Source organism: Mugil cephalus, chromosome 10 (assembly GCF_022458985.1).
Source record: "Mugil cephalus isolate CIBA_MC_2020 chromosome 10, CIBA_Mcephalus_1.1, whole genome shotgun sequence".
Lineage (NCBI taxonomy): Eukaryota > Metazoa > Chordata > Actinopteri > Mugiliformes > Mugilidae > Mugil > Mugil cephalus.
Genome location: NC_061779.1, coordinates 9906347 through 9917638, shown reverse-complemented (window position 1 = coordinate 9917638; position 11292 = coordinate 9906347). Strand labels below are relative to the sequence as shown.

Sequence of the window (11292 nt, the reverse complement as noted above, 5' to 3'; positions counted from 1 at the left end):
TAGAAAAAGTTACACGGACGTGCGCGATAAAATTAAGAGATATGCATCTGTCATATTTCAGATTCAGCTCAGACATGAATAGCACAATAAGAGCGCAGCAGTATAAATGACTAAACTTTACAAGATTTACAGCACATTCACGAGACTTGACAAGTGGTAAAAGTAACACTCATATCGCATATTAGTAGCGTGCCGCCAGATACAGTGTGTGTTCAGTCTCCGGGGACTATTTTATTGTTAGTTGATGGCCTGGTGGTAGAAACTGACCTTCAGTCTTTTTGTGCAAGCAGACTGGCCCCTGTACCGTCTGCCAGATGGTTACATGGAAAACAGTCTGTGTGTTGGGTGGCTGTGGTTCCTGGTTACGTGTGCCTTCCACATGTCTCCTTTCTGATAAGTGTCTTGAATGTATGCAGATAATTCATCTTCTTTTTTGGGTCTTTGTGATTTGAAATGTAAGGAATTGGTTCACTGTTGAGCACAAATGATCAAACCAGGATCTTCAAAACAGCTACGACGTAATCCAATAGTGTGGTTACTCAAAAAATGTCGTTGCAAAACTGTTCCAACAGACCTGCTACTGACTAAAGTTACAACATTTGTTTTTGACCTGGTGTCTGTACAAATGAAAGTCTCACATGAAGCAGTGCATTCAGATGGAAAATGGCTTATGAAAATAGAGTCCAGGTTCAGAAATGCAATAATAGCGCCTAAATAAATATAACTTTTTACTTTGCTTGGCTACAAGTTAAAGGTTAAGTGAGATCTGATTATACTCTCTGGCATTTTTTGTTTAAATTTAGCTCATTAGAAAATAGAAACTATACAGACAGAGATGTTTTTAATGTCTCCATCTCTGAAAAACCATTCACAGTATGTAGGAATCTCTAATGTCCGCTTTCGGTCTGTACATCACGCAACTTTAAATTGCCTTTTCAAGATATATTGGTTCCAAAACTATTTGAGGTCAGTCTTAAATTCACATTTAAAGTGGGCATGAAGAAACCTTCCACTTTCAGTTCAGCAGTTTGAAATCAGTTTTAAAGTGTCAGACATTATTCCGTGCAGCGAACCTCAAAGAAGAAATCTCACTGACAAAAACAGGTTTTAGAGCGGAAGTGGCTTTAACCTTTTACATTTTAACCTGCTTATCAAGAGTTAGACATAAAGTTGTAAATAGACAGATGACCACGTTTAGCAGTTGATTTTCCAAATACTGAAGAAAAACATGAAAGAAATTACATCACAAATGTTTTTAAGGAATGTACCCCACTGGTGTTCAAACATTACATGACACTAAGGATTAGCAAATAGAAATATCTGAACTATTTACAGTGGTTCTCAAAGTACTTCAAAAAGAGTCCTTGCAAGTTTTACACCGCTGATTGTAAATGCATTGTTATTAGAATGCTTTAGTTTATCACGTCAGATGGAAAATACTCTTTCTTTGTGGCATCCTACAGAGAGTCTAACATTTTATCATATTCACCCATGTCAGTCTTATCAGATGTAGACTGTAATATACTGTACATTGCCATATGCTTCAATGGACTGGACACTAGTTGTGATACTGCCAAATATCCAGCAGATGGCAGCAGCGGACAAGGTGGCCAGAGACTGCACATGAATTGTCAATTTTAGTAAAATTTTCTCTCTCTCTCTCTCTCTCTCTCTCTCTCTCTCTCTCTCTCTCTCTCTCTATATATATATATATATATATATATATATGTATGTATATGTATATATATATATATATAACAAAACCTCAAGCTCACAAATATCCCTGATTAAAATTAATAATGAAAAGATAGACTACAACAGCAAGAACTCTTAATCGTTACTTTCAGATTTGATTATGACCCTTTGCATCTGTCTATCTGCGGGGAAGTGTTGCTGGAAGAAGAAATATGTGCTGTGCAAGCAGCATCATATCACAAGCCCATAATCGTATTAGTTGCATTTCAAATGTTTAGGTCCCAAGTGGAAAAATGCTCAAATGATATTGTCAAAAATCTCCAATCTCTGTTCTTTATGATGTATACTTTAGGATTTTATAAACGGCTGCAATATGCGCGCATCCTTTTGATTTGTGCCATGTCTGACCAGTAAACCCGATTCTCCTTTTCTCTGCAGCACTGCAGGCTAGTTATAATGAGGCAGTGATGCCTGTCCTGCTTGGATTTGTGCTTTTTTTTTTTTATGGCAGCCTGGAGACCCAGTGTCCAGTTGAACTCTGGCCTTCTGAGCGACTGTAGCCGGTGACAGCATAGCAGGCTTTGATGGTGGCTCAAAGGCTTGGGACAGTACGAGTGACTCTATAGCCTCCGGTGCAGTGTCAGCAAGGATCACAATTACACAAGTGACCTGCCAGTATTGTTCTTTCAATGTGGCACTGTGTCTTCTTGTGCTCTACTGCTACGAGCTGGACATGTGGACGCCCTGAGGCCTCGTTTCAGCTAAACACTGCTCCAACAGGGCGCGTCGCTTGATTCTCTTTGACGCTGACGATATCTCAGTTTTTCCCTTTTAAGCCTAACTACCCTTGGCATTACTACTGCCTGAATAAATTTGATGTTATTCTCTTTTTATCCTCTAGGTGTCAGCCCACTCAAAGTGGAAATGCCAGCTCTTTCTCCTACCATGGAGGAGGGAAACCTTGTCAAATGGCTGAAAAAGGAAGGTAAATGATGATATTACATAGCTCTCATTACCTCACTTTTCTATTTAACGTGTTTTAGTTAAATAAACTGATATCTGTGCTATACCACACTGTCAAAAACCTCTGTTTTCTTCTACCTGCAATTTGTCCTTCTGTGGCTACACAAATGTGAATGCTCACTTGCAGTGCAAACATCCCAATCGGAATCGAAAGCGCCGCATTTCTGTTTTTTCCCCGCGACGAGAGTCCCACATCAGCACTAGTTATTAAGATGATGACACCCCGTTGCGTTTTAAGACAGAGGCATGAGCAGCGGATCACCTGAGGGCCTCTGGTGGCTAATTGGCTCAAGGATCACAGCAGTCACTATTCATCACTGCTTAGCAACTCTGCTCAGGCAGACTCGCCTCAGCCACACTCATTTATCAGGAGGCAGCACGCTGAATTCTGATTGGTTGCTTCGCTGTGTTGCCATGTGCTTCTGCGGCTCGGGGTGAGAAATGTACATGTGTGTGTAAGTGAGAAACGGGAGGAAGGAAAGAGAAATTCTCGGCAACATGAAAACAAATCTAGAATGCGGTCTTGTTTACGTGACTTGGTGGTGCTGATAAGTTAATTAAATGTTTAGAGATGAATTGAAAAAAACCTTAATTTGTTAGATAGATTCATTTAATTTGTCTCAAGCAACATGAATAGAAATGAAATTCTTCTTGAATTAGGATTCATTGATGTGAATTAGTCTAATCAACACATTTTTAAATAGTGAATTCTAAATTTCTGAGATTTTTTTTTTTATACAAACTACATCATAGGACCTCAGGCCTGATCTGCTTTATTTTATCTTTGCGTTATGTCCATTGCATTTTGATGGAGCAGAGGTGAAAAGGCCTGAGGTCATCTGTTTAATCTTTAATATTGCACATCTCACCTAACCCCTGAGGTCATACGGTATTAAAGCCTCATACGAATCCAATCTTTACTTGCTCTCAGGGGACTTTGAGCGTCAATACTACCTCTGCTCTTTCAACCTTCCCCCACCTATGCTATCTATTCTTCCCTTGACCCACCCCTTTCCTTTTTCACTTCCCCGGTTTGTACCTCAAACAAACCCATCAAATTTACGTGTTTTTTAATGGAGCTAAGGTCCCAGCACCGTCCTTGATTTTCCTAGCCTTTGCTTAGGTACAGATGATGAACCTCTTCACAGCCTTTTGTGACCAGGCGTCAAATCTGAATAACCCTTGACTTCTGTCTCGCCTACCTCGCCTTCTCTTTTTCTAACACATATGCCGTCGGGGAGATTAAATCATGGTGTGCCTGGGCTTCTTGAAAAACAGTAACTTCAAGTGATGTGGGAAGTATGAGCATGGGAGAACTGATGCAGTGTTTCTTTTTTAATCAGATGATAATATATTCTAAATCTTTCATGGGTTGAACTGGTGGGAGTCTACTGGGATTCTATAGGCGAAGGGTTCCATCGCTGCATATCGCTATCTCACATTCTTTCCCATGAAACATTGATTAGACTGTTTTTTCTATTTTCCTGCATAGCCCGTTTGTCTATCAAAAAAGGTGACAATGCATTTGTTGTTTGTGCATGAGACGCCCCTGTGAGACAACAGACTGAAAATGCTCCTCGTCATTATGGTTCATGTGTTTCCAGTCTAACAAGCTAAAATTAATCTGTGCCAATGGAAAGATTGTTTGACAGTTAGGTGCTTGAATGTTGCCAAATAAATGCTTCATTTTGCTAGTTGTCAGACGTTACTTTACTCCGACAGGTGAGGCGGTGGCAGCGGGCGACGCCCTCTGCGAGATTGAGACGGACAAAGCTGTGGTTACCATGGAATCCAACGATGATGGCATCTTGGCAAAGATCCTGGTGAGAGAGCCAAGACACACACAAACTCATTAATGATCAGAATGTATCTGCGGTCAGCGAATCCGCCTAAACCTTTGAGTGTGGTTTTGTTGTTTGTAAACATAGAAGGTTGAAGGTGCGTTTTCATGCTGTGCGTTTAAAGGCGCGCACTATTTAGCAGCATGCTTACGTTTCGGGGAGCCTGTTTAAATTCGTTAATATTTCTGGGTCTTCCGGCGTTCCTTCTTTCCCTGTGCAAATTGGCTACGCTTGTTAAATCTGCTTTCCCTACACAGTGACAGCAAAGCTCTGACGAGGTGTCCTCACTGACAAATACTTCTTTCTTTCCACTCCCCCTCCCAGTGGTTGTTGTTTGAATATTTAAAAGGCTGCCAGAGACGGAGTGATCAGTTGTTTTTCATCAGCCCTCCACCACGTGTCATCTTGAGCAGAAAGATAAAGACCCATACAATTTAATGTTTATTTTTTTTAAGAAATCTCATTACAAGATATGAAGTGCAGGGAAATAGAACTCAGTATTTCTGAGTAAGCTAGATAAATTCACTTTCCTGGACTCTGTATAAAAGATAAAAGTGAGGGGGTTGGCATTTGTTGCTTTGCTTGCGCAAGAACAAACCAGCACGCCGGTCACAAAGAGTACCTTATCTAATTAGACGTGTTCCGTGGCCGCATGCTTGTGGATGTGCTCATGTTGCCGTAACGCCTGAGTGGAGCACGGTTTAATTAGACAGGGTGTCTGTTTGTGGAACATTAATGAAGAAATAAATACTGAGCTAGTATGCACCGCGAAGAACACACACTCACAAATACCCATTCTTCAGCTAAGGGAATATTGTGCGCTCAGTTGTCAGTTGTAAACCATGCATCTCATTTTTTTTTATGTCTTTTACTCCACTTACTTCCATTCTCTCATACCCTTGCTCCACGCTCGTCTTAGCCACTGTGGGGACGAGGTAGTTTCCATAGCAACCACACAAGAATTGGGGGTAGGGGCTTTAGCTGGCAGAGAAAGATGGTCTGCATTAGATAAGCCCTCCAGCACTCTCTCCGTCTCTCTCCCACTCCGTGTGATGCAGAGTGTGTGTATTTGTGTATCGTTGATAGGAAAAACGGCAGACATTGTATTTTCACAGATTTCTGCACCCACCCTTACAACGTGGCATCCGCTTTGCATCATAGGAGGAGTACATTAGCCCTTCATGGCGTAATTGTGGCTCTCCAGGCACACAGTAGGTTTCTAATTTAGAGGCTATTATAATTACCTGCCTGTGGCCAAATGCTTTGACGGGCTACTGTAGACGCGGTGCTCGTGCTCCACGGGGGTTATTAATGGGGGGTCAAGTACCACCGTGGCCCTCGACCAATTTCCAGCCATGGCTCTTGGGGGCAGGAGTACAGGGGGGATAGATCAGATCCTGCTCATAGTGTGTTATGGAGGTTGGGTGCACGGATTACTTTATTTCATCACACACTTACAGCTTTGCTCTACTGTGACCCGTGGACTTCAATCTGAAAATCTACTCCAAGTACAATCAATCACACACGTGAGAAAATAACACGCGTGTTTGCAGATAGACGCTCATTGGTCCTCTGTGGTCAGATGTACGTAAATGTGACAGCCGCTGAGCATGAAATCAGAAACGGTGATCTAGAAATGGCCGTGCAGTCAGTGGGAATGGATTAATAAAGTAGATGATTGAAAGCACAAGTAAATGACAGAGAAGATTATTACATAGATATATGAATAGATGCACTGATGTGCTTCCAGGACATTGTGCAGTACTCTCGTGCCACTCTCCCATTTGTCATTCCCTTTCCCACCTCCTCTTTTCAATCTCCACACACTGTCACCCAATGGATCAATATAAACACCTAAACACCATCTCTGTGTCCTCTAAATCAATTGTTGCTATCAATCACTTTCTAACCTTGCTGTCAGAATGGCCCAAAATTAACAAATAAATAAATAAATACCTTCATTTAGAGATTTCTCACCAAATGATTTTTTTTTTAGTGTTGAGTTTATAGCCTGTGGGCATTAAGCAGAGGAGAATCACTTTAAGATCCATATTTTTGTATTCTGGAAAGACGACCAGTGTATCGGTTTGTAATAAAGGTATCACATTCATTTTTTAATTTTTTTTTTATTTATTTTTTTAAAGTCACCTAGGACTTAGAGGAAATGTGGGGCGAAATAAAGAAACGAAAAAGGGAAGTGAGCGATGATTTCAATTCCTTGACAGTGACAGGGCTGTGGTTAGAAAGCTCACGATGCCCAAAAGGAACGTACTGGCTCCCAAGCTTAAAAAGTGTGATTTTATTTGTATCACGTCGGACAGACAGGATGCCGTTGCTCAGAACGAAAGCTTCAGCTGCAATCCTCTTTGCGCAGTATCTGTCACGCTCTATTGATCAGAGACCAACGTTGTCTCGCTAAACAAGAGCTCCGTCATTTTCTCCTGTGTGCATGTGCGGTCTGAAATCCATCTTCCTTTTACAGATAGACCTCCTCGTGCACCGTGCAGTCGAATGTGCTGATCTGTTTGTTCGCTTTCTCCTAAAAATAAGTGTCTGAAACCCAAACTCGTCACGTTTTATGGAATGTAAAAGATTTACAGGATCCAACAGCTGGTTAAAGGAAATTTAACACGTGTCGAGGCTGTTGAGACTCTCATGGGGCTTATATTGCTGTATGATAACACTATAGTAATAAGTAGGTTAAACTACATAAATGGTCTAGTGTGCCTTTGTAATATCATTAGCTTTGCTGATGGGCCTCAGAGAGGTCCCTTAAGAGCCCCATCTGAGATTTGTCGGACTTTTTTTCCACTGTGAAAATGTCGCCCCATGGATTGGAACAGCAGCCACACACCTCATCTCCCATTAATGTTTAATTTAAGTACAAAATAAAAATACCACCTCTCCATGTGCGCTTCAGCCATACGCCACACGGCAAATCTTGACACGTGAGACATAAATGGAACGTGTTGACAGTGATTGTGCAGCTTATTTTCGAAGATTTTCATCGATCAACTTCATATGACTACACCCACGGTTAAAAGGTTGAAGTATCGTTAGTAGTATTATTATTATCGTTTGACATACCCTCAGTGAACATGTGACCGACGTGCTCCTAGTGTTTTTTCCCTCACCACACCACCTTTTTCTGTTCAACATGCTCCATTTTTAAAACAGTGAGGTGTGAACATAATTTCCACTTCCCATAGGTTTTGTTTTAATGTCTTCTATAACCATTTGATGGCAGTGTTGCACCCGACACCACTGCATATGTCTACTGTATGCACAGCATGTGTTTTTGCTATGTGCGGTGTTGTGGTTTGTTACGCTGCTATGTTGGGTGTGTTACAAACCTTGTGTCGTGAGCCTATGTTAAGCGTGAAACCACTATGCGTGTTTCTTATGTAGGAAGAGTGGTTTTGTGCTTCTATAAAATGTAGTAGATGTTTAAAACTTCCGCTTTTGGGTGACACAAACTTCCCTTAAACGTACAAGTGTCATGGTTTCAATGAATATCAGTTCTATTTTAAAAATCTGTCTTTAGAAATTGCTAGAGCTTGAGTTTTGCTGTATGTACTTCCCATTGGGAGGTTTATATTTCAGTGTTATAGGTGGACAATCTTTTTTTGTCAGTGGAAATGTTTTTTGAGTTGATTATTACGATAAAATTATGATTCTGTACTATTCTATGAATATTTGTTTTGTATTATTTTAGTATAACTGGCTTAATAGCTGGTAATATTGTTCTTTTTTCATGGCTATTTGGGCTATGTGCTTTCTGTTTGAGTTCCTTTACAGATCACATACAGGTTGTGTCAATAACACAGTTGTTGGGGGAAATATCTCTATTCTCTACCATGAACAAAAAAAAAAAAGAAAGAATCCTTTTGCGATTGAAAAGAGCGATCTCTTCCATAGAGCTCTGGATTTCCCCGAGCAGTCATTACACTTCACCTCATCTATCTCCTCCCATTGTCCCAAGAGACGTGTGGTAGAGATGTTACATGTGACAGAGAGAAGCTAAACATGCACAAAATCTGACCGAGTATCATTAAAGGAGATTGTAAAAATGAGGTAAATCCATCATGAGGTGTGCTAATACAAGCATTACGCTGGATTTGCTTAACTCCTGTGGGCCCCAAATGCAGGAGGTAGTCATTATATCATACATTAAAATACACTGGATAAACGCAGTGTTTTAATCGATTTGCAGGTTCATCTTTGTGTGTTTATCTCCATATCTTTGCTGCTCAACCCTCAGGTCCACACTGAATTAAAGCAGCGCAGCGTGGAAGTGCAGCTCATTTTTATTGTTTAGTATTTAGTTCAGGTGTTCAGATTTTCCTCCCACTTTTGTGGATGTCATTATCGGAGTGCTGTCTTTGATTTAGTAAGCCCACCAGAGAGAGCAGGGTGGGGGAGGAGTATGTTTTCAACTTGGGTGTTAGGTTTATTCCTTTTAAAACAAAATCATTTCATTGATTTTTCTTTACTTTGGTACGTTGCCGGATGAGTATTGGTCAGTGATGGTCGATCACAGTGTTGCTGCTTCTTCTCCTCCTCATCATACCAAACTACACCTTAAGTGGCCGCTCACTAAGGGGGATACCTTTCAGAAAGTGATGAAGTGCAGCACTCCAACCGTCAGTGTTGTGCCTGGCCTTTCATTTAACGTGATCAATATGTGAGGAGCAGCACCTATGACAGCTTGAGGAGAGTCACAAAAGGCTTCCAGTGGTTTTAGATCACTCTCTAACAAGACAGTGAATCAGTGCTTGACAGCTTTGAACGGTACTCTCCAAGAACCTGTTCTGGCACAGTCAGATTTGTCAAGAGAGGTAGAAAATGATGATGTCCGTGAGAGTTCGGTTTCATTTCTTTTTTTTTTTCTGCCTGTTCCCTTATACTGGCTGACAAGCAGTGCATCCGTCTAACAGTGACCACACTTTAATTTAGTAGCTTCAGTATAGCCTCACCTTCCATTTTTTAGCATTTGCTTCAAAATCATACCACAGGAGTCCTTCCCTTTCATTCATTTGCTTTCCTAAAGTGACTCAACCTGTTTTTGCAAACCCACCCCCCTCAGTGTACAACTGCCCCTCTCAACCTCTTTACAGATGGAGGAGGGAAGTCGCAACGTGCGCCTTGGCACCCTCATCGCCCTCATGGTGGAAGAAGGGCAGGACTGGAAGCAGGTTGAGATCCCCCCTCCAGATGCTGCAGCTCCTCCTGCTAAACAAGCAGCCGCCGCCTCAGCTGTGGCCCCGGCAGCTCCCTCCCCACCTCCGCCACCTAAACCAGCCACGTCAGGGCCGTGAGTGCTGCTTTTTACATGCTCAGTAGTAAAAGTCAAGTGTATAGCAGTGTACTGGGATCCAACCAGCACAACCAAATTAAGATTTGAAAGATTGAAGTTTCAGCCCAGAGACGATTCTCTCTTAAAGGAGCCCTATTATGCTAAAATGTTGGATACTTGGTCATATCACGAGGTAGGCGTGTGTTGAAGTAATCTCTGGGACAGTTTCAGGCAGCTCTGCACCGCTGAAAGCGCTCAATTTGGAGAGTTTTGTCCCCTCGATACGTTGACCAATCACAGCAGAGTGGGCGCGGCAGGGGCGGAGAAGGTGTGTGTGTTTCGGAGGTGGGAGGGGGTGCTGAATCCAAGCCTTTCAGAGGGAAGCAGGGAAGAGGCAGAATAGAGGAGCACACAGCTCATATGCGATAAGTTTTTTTTTTATTGATCCAATCTTTCAGTAGTGCCCCACTGGCATCCAACACCATATTAAAAGGCCCTGAGATGAGCTTAATGGGGCCTCTTCATATAAGCTCGATTTTGTTGACACTGACTGGATGAGTTAGATCGTTGTCATAGTGGTGTTAAATCATCAGATTTGCCTTTGAGTTAATGCTGCTACTTCTGCTGTGATAACATGAGATTGCTCGGGGAAATACACCAATCAGGAAAAATATTCTGACCACTTACAGAGGAATTAAATATCATTGACCGTCTTGTAACGTCTCCTTGTAATGTTCTCCTAGGAAACCCTTGCATTTGTGTGGATGTTACTTAGACATGAAACCTAACCCCATAGCAATGACACTCCCTGATGACAGCAGCCATCCCCAGCAGGATACAGCCTGACACATACATACAGAGAAACAGTTTAGGAACAACTAAAAAAAAAACATGACAAACCAAACAGCACAAGGTGTTGACCTGCCCTTTTACAATTCAATAGATCCCTCTCCCCCTCAACCCATAGGACCCACAGGCCCCCACTAACAACATTATGTTGCCAAACACCACAGGACACCCTCAGAAGGTCCATGTCCATTCTCTGATCAGTCACTGACACAGCTGTTTTGTCATCCAAAGGGAGACCTACACAATATTAGACAGGTGGTCATAATGTTTTGTGGTTACGTCTCATAGATGTGTATCTTATTGTAGACACAGATTTTGTAGTGTAAAGACATTGTATGTGAAGAGACATTTCTTTTTGTGTTCTGTGCGCAGCCTTGACGTTTCCACCCTCTAATGTGCTGAACAAGGCATTTTTCTCTGTTCACATTCCAAAATGTGTGAGATGCTACTTAGCCGTGTTGACACAGTAAATACTCTCGCGGAAAGTAAAGGAGCTCCTATTTGTTATGCAAACATTTAACGCAAATTCAGATTTGCACCCGGGCAACAGAGGTGAAAGATGACAGGTAGATGTGTTGTGCTGTAAAC

The 11292-nt window shown here is 41.8% G+C and overlaps 1 protein-coding gene across 1 annotated transcript in view; it reads left to right on the top strand.

The window, feature by feature from the left end:
- The window catches only part of pdhx (pyruvate dehydrogenase complex component X), a 28374-nt gene that overhangs the window by 1787 nt on the left and 15295 nt on the right, over positions 1-11292 (top strand). Inside the window, exons 2-4 of the mRNA XM_047596867.1 lie at positions 2597-2680; positions 4441-4541; positions 9677-9873. Of these exons, the coding sequence (XP_047452823.1) occupies positions 2597-2680; positions 4441-4541; positions 9677-9873 (382 nt within the window). The remainder of the gene's footprint in view (positions 1-2596; positions 2681-4440; positions 4542-9676; positions 9874-11292) is intronic.